This window comes from Curcuma longa, chromosome 8, assembly GCF_044706935.1.
Source record: "Curcuma longa cultivar G26 ecotype Majalengka, Jawa Barat chromosome 8, ITB_CL_G26_1.1, whole genome shotgun sequence".
Taxonomy (NCBI): Eukaryota; Viridiplantae; Streptophyta; class Magnoliopsida; order Zingiberales; family Zingiberaceae; genus Curcuma; species Curcuma longa.
In genome coordinates, this window is record NC_133868.1 from 6867598 (window position 1) to 6882209 (window position 14612).

General features: G+C 34.1%; 1 protein-coding gene across 2 annotated transcripts; it reads left to right on the forward strand.

The window, feature by feature from the left end:
* Window positions 1–473: 473 nt before the first annotated feature.
* LOC141833619 (formamidopyrimidine-DNA glycosylase) lies at window positions 474–7062 on the forward strand. Of its 2 annotated transcripts, none has more exons than XM_074721103.1 (10): window positions 474–720; window positions 800–851; window positions 945–1002; window positions 1872–1940; window positions 2028–2153; window positions 4208–4258; window positions 4915–4992; window positions 5211–5313; window positions 6610–6644; window positions 6714–7062. In XM_074721103.1, exons 1-10 carry the CDS (start codon window positions 492–494, stop codon window positions 6990–6992), a joined length of 1080 nt encoding a protein of 359 aa, XP_074577204.1. In that variant the 5' UTR covers window positions 474–491; the 3' UTR covers window positions 6993–7062. The 2 variants fall into 2 exon arrangements, with proteins under 2 accessions (XP_074577204.1, XP_074577203.1); XM_074721102.1 differs by having other exon boundaries at window positions 492–720; window positions 6721–6836.
* The last annotated feature ends 7550 nt before the right edge of the window (window positions 7063–14612 follow it).

A 14612-nucleotide genomic window follows, 5' to 3' on the forward strand; every position in this document is an offset into this window, starting at 1 on the left:
TAAAAAAGTGGAATTCGTCACTTTAGTAGTCTCATATAGTCAGTTTCACGATCATAAGAGTAAATTGAGAAATTAAATTGGTCATGACAAAGAAGGGTATTGTTCGATTTTGTCGAGATTCAAATTTTGTTTGGTGTTGGCTCTTTGTTTCGTTATCTGAGTGGTTTGATGGTGACTTATGACAGTAATTGACTAATAAGAAAATTAGATCGGTTTGATTTATTAAAAAGAAATTTTAATTTGTTGGATTTTTATTTTAAAATGTTTAATTTTAAAACATCTGGACTTGTTTAATTTCTATATAATTTGCCAGATAAAATATAATTATATTTATTGTGATACGACATAACTTCTACGAATGAGATTGATTCATCGGGTGACGATTCCTAACGGGTTTCATGACCGACCCGAAACCCGGATCCGACACGTATTCGGAGTCTTCTCCGAATCTCCGACGCCACGTTTCAAGCGGAGAAGGTAGACCTCGAAGGATGCCGGAGTTGCCGGAGGTGGAGGTGGCGCGGAGGGCGATCGAGGAGCATTGTGTAGGGAAGAGGATCGTCCAGTGCTCGGTCGCCGACGACCCTAAGGTCATTGACGGCGTCACGCCCTCGGACCTAGAGTCCGCCCTCGTTGGCAAGACCATCGTAGCTGCCATGCGCAAGGGAAAGAACCTATGGCTCCGCCTCGAATCCCCGCCCTTCCCTACGTTCCAGTTCGGTCGGTATTTCGTCACGCTAAAATATTTGCCTTTTAGATCATTTCGTCAACTTTAGTGGTGTGCTTTGTTCGGTTCTAGGTATGGCGGGGGCTATCTACATTAAAGGCGTCACGCTGACGAAGTATAAAAGGTTTTACTTTTTTCCTCTCATCTGGATCATCGTATCTAAGTAGCGACAAAGTTTGAAGTTGTTATTACTTTACGTCTTCTTTGTTGCATTTAGGTCTGCGGTGAGCGATGCGGATGAATGGCCTTCAAAATACTCTAAAGTGTTGGTTAAAGTATGACTTCTTCCTCTCCATCATTTTCCTCCTACCCTGATTACTCTGTGCATTCTCTCTTTTGCTTTGCTTGTGAGTAGTTAAACAAAGATGTAATTCCTATTTTGTGTAAAGTAGAGCGCTCTGAACTGCTTGATGACCAGTTTGTGACAGAACTGCTGCAACCTCGTAAAGATAATTTTGTGTTGCTTAACTGTATCACGTCATTGTCTTCATAGACAAACAACTGAACTAGAACTGGGATGCTCATTAAACTACGGTCTGTAGAGAGAAGAAATTGCTGAGGAGCCTTTGAAGTGATATTATTTGACTTGATTGGTATATATACTTCTTAAAACCATATCAACTTCAGTACCAAATCATTTGCCAATTGATACTAACTCAATGTGTTCTAACAAATTGTTACAGCAAAGCATACAGATTTGCTTAATAACTCTCTGATCAACTAAGATATAATCCACTATCAATACAAATATTAAGTAATTTTCAGTAGGCATTTTGCATTGTGTTCATTCAAAAAAGGAAAAAAAAAAGATAACTACTAAGGAAAACCATACCATTGAAAATGCAACAAAAAACTAAAATTCAAGTTTCTAGTATGACTGATTTTAGCTAAGGCATAGGCTCATTCTGTGTTGCTGCATGGTTTTTTCACCTCGATCCACTGAGGGGTCTACTTGTATCGATGGATCTTTTATCATTGTGGTCTTTGAAGGACAATGCCATATTGAACAGGTGCCCATGGTGTTATTGAGTTGATTTTGTCTCCCTGTTAAAATTACTTAAATCAATATATATTCTCTCTTTTTGTTTACTGTCAAAAATGCCATGTTTCTTATCTGGCTACATCTTGTTTGCTAAATTTACAGATGGATGATGGATTGGAGCTTTCTTTTACTGATAAGAGACGTTTTGCCCGTGTTCGCTTACTTGAAGATGTGATCCTCCACCATCAGTCACACCCTAAATACACTTATTGCAGTTCTAATAAATGCTTCACTATTCTTAATGTTTTGTTTTTGCAGCCAGAATCAGTAGCTCCTATTTCTGAACTTGGCCCAGATGCATTGTTAGAGCTTATGCCAATCGATGCCTTTATGGAATCACTGAGCAAAAAGAAGATTGCAATAAAGGCTCTTTTACTGGATCAGGTCTGGAAATATTTTTTTGCAACTACTATATTGATATCACATGTCTTAAAGTTTGATCTCCAACATCCCTTACTATTATTCTATCATGTAAGAGTTGTGACAGCCCAGGCAACCAGTCTGAATTGACAATTGCAATAAATATGTCTAACTTGATACTCATATAAACAAAGAATTTTGCAAAATCATAGATTTTTACTTGTCTTCTACCTGCTTTATTCTTTTTGGTTGATGACATTTTTTATCAGAAGGCACATTCCATTGAGGATATCCTTACTGCTGCATTAAGTTATAAAAAATTAATCAAGTAGTTGTTTATTGATCATCAAAAGAAGAAACATAATAATATGATGATTCACTGATACAAGTAATTTAAGTTTAAAGTTTAAAGGTTTCTGTTTAGTAGCTTTATTAAACACAATCAATAAGTATATTAGAAGTGGTGCCTTTGATAGTCTACTTGGGATAGATTGGTGCTGGAAGAAAAGCAATAGGAACAGTGTTGATGTAATTGAGATGGGAGTTAAGAGAAAAAGGAGGAAAGTGGAAAATTTGAAGATTTTGTTGATGAAAAATGAAGGAATAAAGAAATGTGCAATAGGAATAAGGAATAAAGAAATGTTGAAGGGAGATGATAGAAGAAGCACATTTGAACAGACAACAACATGGCAAGACACATGGATTACAATTTGGGTAATGGTTTTCTCAAGAGGTGAGGGATAGGATCGACTCAACAGTTGATATGGTGGTGGGAGATGAGAAGGGATGTGGAAGGCACACAACACAGAAATAAAATACTAGAAGATCAGTCTATGATACATGGAGAAAAGAGAGGTGTGTTGTAAAATTTACATGCCAGTTGATGTGACAATGACCTAGTTGTCTTATGATTTTGTTGTAAGGCAGGAAGAAGACAATGATTGGGTGGGGCTTAAGGAGGCCAGAGGAACATGCAAGAAAAGTGGATGTATTGGTTTATCCATAACTTGTGAAGGGAAGAGTAGCAGACGAAGATGATGCTAAGGGGGAGGAAGAGGAGGTTGTGGAAGTGTTAGAGGATGAGGCTAGAGGTAGGGGGTAGGTGGTATAGAAATAGGCATTGTGAATTGGGGGTCTCACATAGGCAAGTGTGAGGGGCGAAAGGATAGGAGTTGAGGCTTCATTGGTGCTATGGATAAAGGTGTTTTTAGGTGTGCTCAGGCTTGAGAACACCTATCTCCTGTCGGGCATGCTTGGCCTAATACAGCTACAACATGGGTGGAGATGGTCCTAGTCTAGGCGAGATGTGGATCTGGCTACAACTGTATTGTGCCCCACATGGACCCTTGATGGGCTAGCTAGCTCACTGGGCTAGAAATTTAATAATAAAAATGTAAAATAATTAAATCTGTAAATAATAAAAATAAAGATTCATTAATATTTTCAGAATTTTTAAGGGTTGTATATATATATATATATATATATATATATATATATATATATATATATATAATTTTGGATAAAAAGGTAATATAAGAATTTTTAATAATTTAAAAGATGGAATATGGGTTGTGATAAATCTTCCACCGTTGGCTTTTCATGGTTCGTCTTTGTACTAGGCTGAGCATGACTTGTGGCCCAGGAGACTCAAGCTTGACACCCATTAGCTAAGAATTGGAGCTTTGCTAGGCAGTGATCGGGTTTTGTGTTAGGTGGTCAAAACAATTGCCATGAAGGCTGAACATGATCAACAAAAAGAAGGATGCCACTTCGAATAACAAGAGATCAAGTTAAATTTTGGAATTGAATTCAAGATCCAGAAAGGGAGAGTGATTCAGATTGGGATCAAGTATTCTGCTCTGGACCAGAAGCCTTGACTGTAAGAGAGGCAAAAAATATATAATATTTAATAATTCATTGTAGTCATTTTTATATTCAGCTTTAAATTCAACATTTGACTTAAGCATATTGACACCAAATTGTCTTTCTATTCGTAAAAAGGCATCAACTAGTTAACTCTTTGTATCAGTTTTTAGCATAACATTATTGTTCAGATATAATTTCTTTCATCATGGCAGAGTTTCATTTCAGGCATTGGCAATTGGATAGCAGATGAAGTGCTTTACCAGGTATTTATATATGATTCTATATGCTTTTGTGCTTTAATATCTCTGGAAACATTGTCTTTTTCTTCTGACCAGAAAACATTGTCTTTTTCTTGCTGACCAGAAAGTTGTTAGTAAGGCATGAATAGATCCATTAAACTATTGTGTTAATGCTAGGATGTTCCCCGGAAGGAACGCGTTGCAATATGAACGCGTTGGGGTTTATGCTACATTCATGAGAACTTGGGTGTAGTTTTGTTCTCACACCATAGGTTGGGTAAGAATAAAAATGGTCTCCACTGAAACAAGTGACAGCATTAAAATAGAAAGGAATAACTAAAAGTATTGTAATATTAATCAAGACTTGAGAATGATACATTGAATTTTACCCAGAGGGGGAAAAAAAGACTGTGTTTTTATCTTCCTGATACAGTTTCCATTAATCTAATCAAACAAACAGCATGTAACATTAAGTCCAAGTTGGGGAACTCAACCTCACTACGGAGCATGAAATTTGGTAAAATTTTCCATGTTTATTCATTCCACCTGACAGAACCTCATTCCTCGATTGATAATTATGATACTTTCTCAATTTTATATGAATAATATCTTATATTCAAAATACATGCTCTTCTAAATTAGCCAGTTGTAATTATGATTCCTTATGTTCAACAATCTAGGCTAAGATTCATCCTAATCAAATTGCTTCAAGCTTGTCAAGAGAGAGTTGCAAGGCATTGCATAATTGCATCAGGGAGGTGAGTCTTTTATAATTCCTTCAATTGAAAATTGAATTCAGGTTAGTGAACTATCCTTAGATTTTTGAGTAACATTTGAAATTAATGCTGATTTCAGCTCTCCAATTATTCTCTGGTTTAATAATATTATCTTTTCTGTAGCATGAGGAGAGTGTGTGAAGTTCAATGTATAACACTAGGTATTGGTAATTTTGACTAGTTAATCAATGGATTTACAGGTTATTGACAAGGCCCTGGAAGTTGGAGCTGATAGTAGTCAATTTCCCCAAGACTGGATTTTTCATTCTCGCGAGAAGAAACCTGGGAATGCTTTCGTGGATGGTTTGTCCTATTATAAATTGAAATGCTGTTACTTCGATTTACTTAAGCATTCTTGAAAGCATTATAAATTATATTTCTGTTGGTTTGATGTTTATGTAACTGATCTTGATTATTAATTGCTAAAATTCTGTCTTAATTGTAATACACTTTACCTTCCTTCTCATTACAGTTTCTGTTAGAACTAAGAATACAACCCTTATTCCCATTACTAATTCATTTAATCTTAACCCTGGATTGGGTAGTGTGCTGACTTCTTTTTCTTAGATTTTCTATCCACCTTTTTATTTCAATCATTTTGGAATGCAAATTTCTTTTGTCCTCGGTTGTAAGCTTAAGATATTGATGAGAAGCAGTCCTTATCCAGCTGTCACACTCAGCTTTTCTGCTATGTATTTGATAATTTAGTTGTAGTTTCAGGTTCTCGACTTTTTGGTGAAACTAATGGCTAAAATATATACTTGTTCTAAACCTTATCGAGCCTTTAATGTTTAATTTTGTTATGTCCATCCTTCTGGTGGCAAAATATCTGTATGTTTTCAACTGCTGATTACGGTCATGAATGTGAATTGTTCGTGCTGGAAAGGACAAAGGAAGCTGAATCATGAGATCATGAATGAAGCTAGGTTTTAATTAAGCATCAAGAACTGGACTAACACTGAGCATATCCCAGAAAAGATAATAAAACAGTGTGATTATGAATTTCCATAAGTGCTGAAACAATACTATATCAAAATGATCAGGAATTTTGGACGTGCTTGTGTTGATAAGTCACAAGAGACGATGCAAAATTGTTGTCATATGGTAGATGTCAGAAAACGTTTTTGCTGCTTATACAGCCAAACTGCATATAGGCCTGCAAGTGTTTGCATGCTTCCAAAAACAATGAATTGCTTTGATTGATTGATATGCATTTTTCTATCATCAGGACCACATAGTTTTGACATATAACCTTAACGTCAAATCACAGATTGCATATGTTGATTAATCCACATTTATACATATGCTATGCATTTTGGTGACTTCATTGAGTTAAATATTTTTCTGACTGGGACTGCATTTGTGAGTCAATCATTAATTGCCTGGATATGCTTTTTTTAACATTGTATACTATAAGCACATTAGTCGGGAATTTAGTATTGTTATGTCTCATCTCAACATCTTACTTTTGGAATTCTCTCCTTGTATTGGTGCATCTGTCTTTCGACATAATACATGTTCCTTTTTCCCACATGTTCAAATTTAATCATTCAGGACAATGTTCAAACGAACTAAAAACAATATGCTATTCTTTGACAGGGAAGAAAATAGAATTCATCACAGTAGGTGGTAGAGTAAGTTCTTCCACTTAATTCTTTACAATTAATCAGTTCATCTAAGTTATGAATCATGCATTTGTGCAGACTTCAGCATATGTACCAGAGTTACAGAAGTTAACTGCAAACCAGTTGGAAGAGACCTCTCACAAGAAATCAGCCAAGACAAGGTCCAACAAAAAGGTTGACATGGAAGAATCAGCAAACATCTCAAAGAAAACGAAAGATCCCAAGAGGCAGGCAAAGAAAACTGGTGAAACCAAGAAAGGGAAGACACAGAAACAAGATGAAGAAGCACTCAGCTCGCTGAAGAAGAGAAAAGAATCGAGTCAAGCTGAAACACGACAGAAGAAAGCAAAGAAGTAAGTTATCTTAGAGGCCATTTTTCTTTTCCACCAGGAAGCATCTTTAGAAGAAGCATATACCTACAGAATACTTCCAGCCTCATTTTGTTTTAGGATGTGGATCTGTCGACTCTGTTAACTTTGCTTGTAAATATATTACGGTAACAGCCACCGCCGCCGCCATGAAATCTTTTGCTATTTTGCTGTGGTGGACTTAACAGCGCTAAGGCAAAAACAACAGCTTAATCCAAGCAGATGCATCTGAGTAGCTAATAGCATTAACTAACGCACTGATCTGTGTCATGTCAATGGGCGACAGATTCCCCATTACAGCCTAAAGCCTCGCCAAACCTTCATGGAGGGACCTCTGCCATTACAGGAGGAAGAACATGCCTACATGATTCCCTGACTGGGCTTTGTCCACATCCCAATTCACCCACGTTGCATCAGTTCTTGCAAGCTCGGATCAGTAGAAGTAATCCAGTGATTAATCAACGAAAAGCGAGCACAGAGACAGCGAGGAACAAGGAGGCGAGGTGACTGCATGAGACGCATGTGGCTGTTGCTACATAAAGCGGATCCAAGAACTGGGTGCAGGGATTGTTGGGGAGCAGATGGAGTGGAACAATTCCTGTGCTTTGATTGTTTAGGATGGCGTGCACTCGAAGTAGCCCAGCACAATGCACGCATTAAGGTCACACACTCTGCTCTCTCCACACATCCACAAGGCAATGTAGAGAGAGAGAGGCGTCTGTTTCAGAAGAAGACATATCCCCGCCCATCTCATTAATTAACCACACTGAGATCGGTTTCACTTGACAGAGTTGTTTGATTCGTAAGTAAGGAAGATTTAGATTTGAGAGTTCAAATTTGTATAGTGAGTCAATTTATCAAACATTTTGTGGGCAACTAAACTAAATTTTCTCAAATTAGCACTCTTTTGTAAAAGATGGAATCCGTCACCTTAGCCCCCACGGGCGGGGTCCTCAGGACATGTATGCTTGCAAGAAGAGGTCGGCGGTTCGAGGGTCATTGGTAGCAATTGCGATAATATATCTGTGTACAAAACCCACGACCAACATGTCCTGGCCAGTCCCGCATTCAATTACAGTTGGTCATGACGCAGTAACCTTTTGGTATTACCTGACTTCGTCAGAAATTACAATTGATTTGAATCCTTATCCTCAGGATTTTTTGCACTAAGGAGAGAAAACACATGGTGACGTATCATCTAATGCAAGTAAAAAGAAATTGACAGTACAATATTGCGTTCGAGAAAGTAAATTTGTTTGAGCGTAAATGAAAGGAAAAGGCTATAAACAATTAAACATGCAAAAAAAGAAGGGGGGAAAAGACCAGTGTACTACATGATGGGCTGCAAGTGACAGCTCAGCAATGGATGGAACCCGAGGAAGATCTACACGTATGCTTAGGAATCCAATTACTGAATAATTGGCAAACTAAAGCCAAAGTAGCTACAGGGTGCCACAAAAGCTTCCAACAATAGGCAAACCCTTTTGGATTAGGACAACAGAAACTGTGTCTGTGGCAGCAGCTCTGTCACCTGTCCACAATGTGTTGTCTTGCCATAACTCAAAGTTCTTTTTTTACAGAGTAGAAGGTGGTGACTGCACTGCTACAATTAGTGAGGAGGCCGGAGAAGTAGAAGGACAAGGTAAGAGTAGTTTCAGCTGTTTTTGTTTTTTATTTTTTATAATCTCCCTATTCTTCTTGGGATTGGGTAAGGTCACATATCATTCTTATACAAGTTTTTATAAACAAAAAAGAAAGAAAAATCCTCTCCTTTTTCTTTCCTCTTCTCTCTTATAAGTAGGCGACCATCTGTTTTTCTTTTCGTCCATCTCCAGTTCTTCTTCATAGTTTGTGTAGATGATGGCCCTCCTTGTAGTTTTCCACAGCTTTCTTGAACTGCATGCAGTAATCCTGTGTGCCGGCGAAGGTGCATGCGATAGTACGGACTGTCGTCGCACACGCCCTTTTCTCTTGTAGTGTGGAAGAACTGAGAGTGTGAATCTGTATCTTAATTGCAGTTCAATAAAGCTGTGGGAAATTACAGTGAGTGGCCTAATTTAAGATTGAGAGCCGGCTTCTACAATCTCCTTCTCTCTTTGTTTGCCAAGGTCAGACTCCAAACGAAAGAGAAGATTTCAGATTTCAGATTTCAGCTGTGTTCGTTGTTCTTTATCTTTTGTGAAACTTTTTGGTAGATTTATGAGATAGATCTTTGTTCTCGGAAATTATGTCTTAGCTTGTTCTGTGTTTGGATGTCATTGAAAGATATCCAAGAAACTTTAACAATGTATTTTGTCTAAAATCAGCTCACTGCCATGGTTAATTGGGCAAAGATTTCCCTTCTATGCAAATATGATCATATCTTTTATTTTTTGAGTTAATTTCTTCTTGAGCTATATATTTCTATTTTGGTTCTTTTTCTCTTTTAATTTAACATTTTTCAGATAATCTAGTAATATGGCATCAGCACTTTCTTATAATTTGAATTTTTCATCTTTTTGACTGTCATAATTTTAATTTGATGAAAAATTTCACAAGTTAATTTGTGTTAATTGATGAACTCTATGAATTTATTTTTTTTTTCATTGACAGAATCTCTAATGAATTAAACAACTGACTCATTAAGAGAAAAATACATGCTTAATTATTTAAAACCAAATTAAGAAATCTTATTTATTTTCCATCATATATATTGACTTTATAGAGTCCCCTTTCCCTACTTAGAAAAAAAAATGATAATCCCAGTAGCCACATCTCTGGGGTCCCACGGAAGCCGGCCCGGTCCCACGGAAGTTTCCCACCGACCTAGAGAATCATATGAAAGGGGATTATAAAATTAAAGTCACATTGCTTGAATTAATTAAAGTCATTAAGGAAAAGGGTTATAAAATTACACATGAAGTTTCATTATTTGTGTACATTTTATTTAATTTGTTACATAAATGTAGAGACAATTATAAACATGATATGAAATGATGAAATTAAATCGAGAGAAAAAATTGTACATGATAATAGCTAAATTCCATTATTCATGAAATACAAATTAAGTACGTAGATCGACTTGAAATTATATATTTTGTTTATATGATCCATACTATTTATATTATAACATTTATAATGATCGAATTGTCTATAATATGCTTTAAGATACAGAATTTTTTTTTCATTATGTATATATTTATACAAGATTACTTGTAACTTTGTTTTTTGACTCAAATTTATATATCAAGAAAAGAACATATATCTAATGCTTATAAGTATTATTAATCTTCTTTTTGTGTGTGTGTGTGTGTTTTTAAGAATGAAATTACTATTTTCTTTTCCTTTCCCTTTGAAGAAATTAAACAACAGAAAACGAAGGCAAGAAAAATAATTTTACATGTTTCTAGCATTCATTTCTCTTTTAATTTCTATCTATTTTCTTTTTCTAAGAACAGAAAATTTAGCTTCCAGTTAATGTATTAATCCTTGTATAGCTATAGAAAACATCTACTGGGAGAAAGATAACCATGTCTAAAGTGCCAATCATTGAGTGCATCCATGGAAAATGAGAGAGAGAGAGAGAGAGATCGAATTGTCACGTAGGGAGGTGCAAATTGGAGAGTCGAATGCAAGATGAGCACAAGGCAGAGGAAGAGCAGGAGCAGGCTTTTTGCAGCGGAGGGTATGGCCATGGCGTGAATCAGAGACTTATAGAAGAAAGGGTAGCTTGCTTGGTCATGGCGTACGCAACGCCAAAAGCAAACTAAAGCCAGCTGACTACACAACCCAAAACAGTAGCCTGCCAATCAGCAGCTCACCTCCATTACTCCATCCACACATAACATCCCTCTCTTTCTTTCTTTCTTTCTTCTTCCTTTTTTTTTTCTTTTTCGAAAAATAAATAAATTAAAGGTTTGGTCTCTGTGCTCTCACCCTGCACAAATTAAAGCTGCTGAAAAAGTGATGAATGGAGCTGAGCACCACCACCAAGCCATGCATGCCTTCCTGAATGCCTATTGTCTGCAGTCCAGAGACGAGCTGCGCCGCTAAGTCGCGATGCCAAGCATTGAGAGAGTCTGTTGGGAATTAACTTTTTATGTGGGGATGTAGCTGAGCATGGATAGTTCTTAATTTATGGGGGAGAATCGATTATATATATAAATGGGCTGAACTCTGAAGAAATTAAGGCTTCTATTTTCTCAGTCTGATCCCTCATCCCTGGCGGCGGCCATGGCAGTCCTCACTCTGTGAGTGCCATTTTGCACTAAGGGGAGGGCAGGGTTAGTGTAGGATGGATGATCGATGAGATAATCAAATTACAGAACCAATTGGTCTCGCAAGATATATCCTTTCAATTTGCCTACTGCCACTGATTTGTGTCTCAACTGGTTCGCCATCCGGACAAAATGGGATTTGATCGCTCAATGTGGATATATAAAAGAAGAGAACAAAAATGACAATCTTCTCTCAGTGGATGGCTGTCACAAAGGTTACTGTAGAGGGTGCAGCTGACCAGCTGTGAGAACTGTTGTAGCGAGAAAGTCCATTGTATGGCGACTGTTCTCCCGTCGCTGCCAATACACATTCGCAACTATTCCTAGATCTTCATCTACAGCGGCAAGCACCTGCCCAGATATATCGTTCTTTTTTTGAAAATCCAGGTGTTTGTTTGATTCGTCCGATATATTAATTTTAAAAATAGATGGTATTCTCTTCCAAATGTAATTTATATATTTAAAAATAAACTTTTAAATTTTTTATTTATATAATCTAGATAAATATAGGCCAAAATCTATTGAAAAATAGATGGATTGGGTGTTGGATAGATAGATCACTCATTATAAATTTTTAAATAATATTTAATGAATAGATCCATTAAATTATTAAATACATTGTAGGATTCGACTGTGACATCTTGATAATAATAGCTAGATTTCTATGAGAATTCAGGTATAATATTAAATATATAAAAATTATAATATCATAAGTGGGATAAAAATAAATATTATAGGAAATATAATTGTTTAAAATTTAAAATATAAAATCTAGGAATACTCATGGATAAAATAATGGAGGTAGTAGATACAATGATTAGGAACAGAATTAATATTTTATATGTACAAGAGATAAAATGAATAGGAAAGAAAACAAAGATAATAGAAAATTCTGATTTTAAATTATGATAGAGATTAAATGGATATGTAGAAGTGAAAAATGAAGAATATGATAATTAAGGTGCATGGAGGTTATGAATTTGGAATAAGAAATGAAGAAAAAAAATCATATTGGATTTTGTTATATCATCATATGACCTTATATTAGCTAATATATTTTTTAAGAAAAGAAAAGACCACTTGGTCACTTTCAAAAATATGAATAATAAATCACAAATTTACTTTCATATGATTAGAAAGAAGAATAAAAAGATTTGTAAAGATTGCAAGGTCATCCCTGAAAAAAACTTAACTATCCAATATAGATTAATAGTATTGGATATACGCCTTAAATGTATAACACCAACCGAAAAAAATACGCACAACTCCTAAAACTAAGTAATGGAAGTTAATGAATGAGAAACAAAACATATTTAAAAAGATGATAAAAGTATAAGTATTTAGGAGAAATATACAGTGACTTGAATACAATATGGGATAAGATGATATCAAAGTTAAAAATAATAATTAAAAGTATATTTAGTGAGTCAAATGAATATGCACTACCAAGTAACAAATCTATAAGATATTATATACTTGAAAAAATGAGAAAATTTTTGAAAAATATATAATAGTAAAAAGAGGTCAAAAAAGCAGTAAATGAAGTTAAAAATAAAATTTTTGAACACATATATCAAAAATTGAATACAAAAGAAAAGGAAAAAAATATTTACAGAATATCTAAAATGAGAGATAAAAAGATAAGAGATCCTATTCAAATAAGATGTATTAATTATTAATGAATATAGTACTAATAAATGATGAGGAAATAAAAGAGCAATAAAATATATATTTTTATCAAATTTTTAATGAAGGTTTAGATGATCAACTTAACTTAAGTAATTTAAATAGGTCAAATGAGTATAAAAATTTAAATTTTTATAGTATAATTCAAATTTTAGAAGCAAAATAAGCTTTAAATGGAATGTAAAATGAAAAAATAGTTAAACCAGATGATATTCTGATAGAAGTATGAACGTATCTATGGAAATAAGATATTTAATAACTTATAAAGTTATTCAATCTAATGTTAAAAACGAAAAAAAATGCCCGGTTAGTGGATAATAAGTATTTTAGTTTTCTTATATAAGAATAAAATAGATGTACAAAATTATAAAAACTATAGAGTTATTAAATTAATAAGTAATACTATAAAATTTTGAGAAAGAGTAATAAAAAAAATTAAGGAATGAGATTACGGTGATCGAAAATCAATTTGGATTTATGTCTGAAAAGTCGACAATGAAAACTACACATCTTCTCAGGCAACGAATTAGAAATTATTAGGAACACAAGTAAGATTTACATATAATATTCATTGACTAAGAAAAATTTATAATAGAGTCTTAAGAGAAATTATATGGAGAATTTTAGAAAAGAAAAGTATTAGCAAAACGTATATTGAATTAATTAAGGATATGTACGAGAATGTAAAAATAAGAGTGAAGACTTCAAACGGATTAGTTAAAAAAAACTTCATCAAGATAGGGTTACATCAATGATCAATGCTAAATCTCTATCCTTTTAAACTAATCATAGACAAACTTACAAGACACATCCAAGGTACGGCACCGCGATATATCTTATTTGCAAATGATATTATTTTAATAGATAAAATACATGAAAGAGTAAATGTTAAATTTGAATCTTGACGAAAAATACTAGAAGTGAAATATTTTAAGTTTATAAGAGTAAAGACATAATATATAGAATTTAAATTTAGTAATATTAGATATAATGTGATAATTGTTAAGATAAGAGATGACGAGTTATTTGTAACTGAAAGTTTTAAATATTTATTATCATTTTTGTAAAATAATGGAAGGATTGAAAGAGATTTCTTATATAAAATATAAGGTTGAATTGGAGGAGAACGTCAAGTGGTTTATATAATCGTAAAGTGTCTCTAAAACTTAAATAAAAGTTTCATAAAATGATAATTAGACCTGTTATGTTATCTGGAACTGAATATTAGATTATGACTCTAGAACATGAACAAAAGATGAAAGTTGCAGAGATAAAGATATTAAGGTAAATTTGTTGATATACAAGGATGATGAATAGAATAAGCAATGAAAATACTAGAAAAAAATTGAGTTGTACCTATTGAGAAAAAACTCCGGGAGACACTTTTAATTAAGATGATATAAATATGTACTTAAACGACTAATACATACTCCAATTAGATAATATGAAATTATGATAATATGCACATCAAATGAGGAAGACTGAATATAAAAAATGACTTAGTTAACAATAATAAAATAAGATAAAATTTATTTAAATATAAATAATAATAAAATAGGGGATAGAATTCAATAATGTAGAAGAATCCATATAGCCAATCTCACCTAATAAAATAAAGTTTGATTGTTAATTGATGTAATCTAGATATATGGGTGAATCTAAATCAT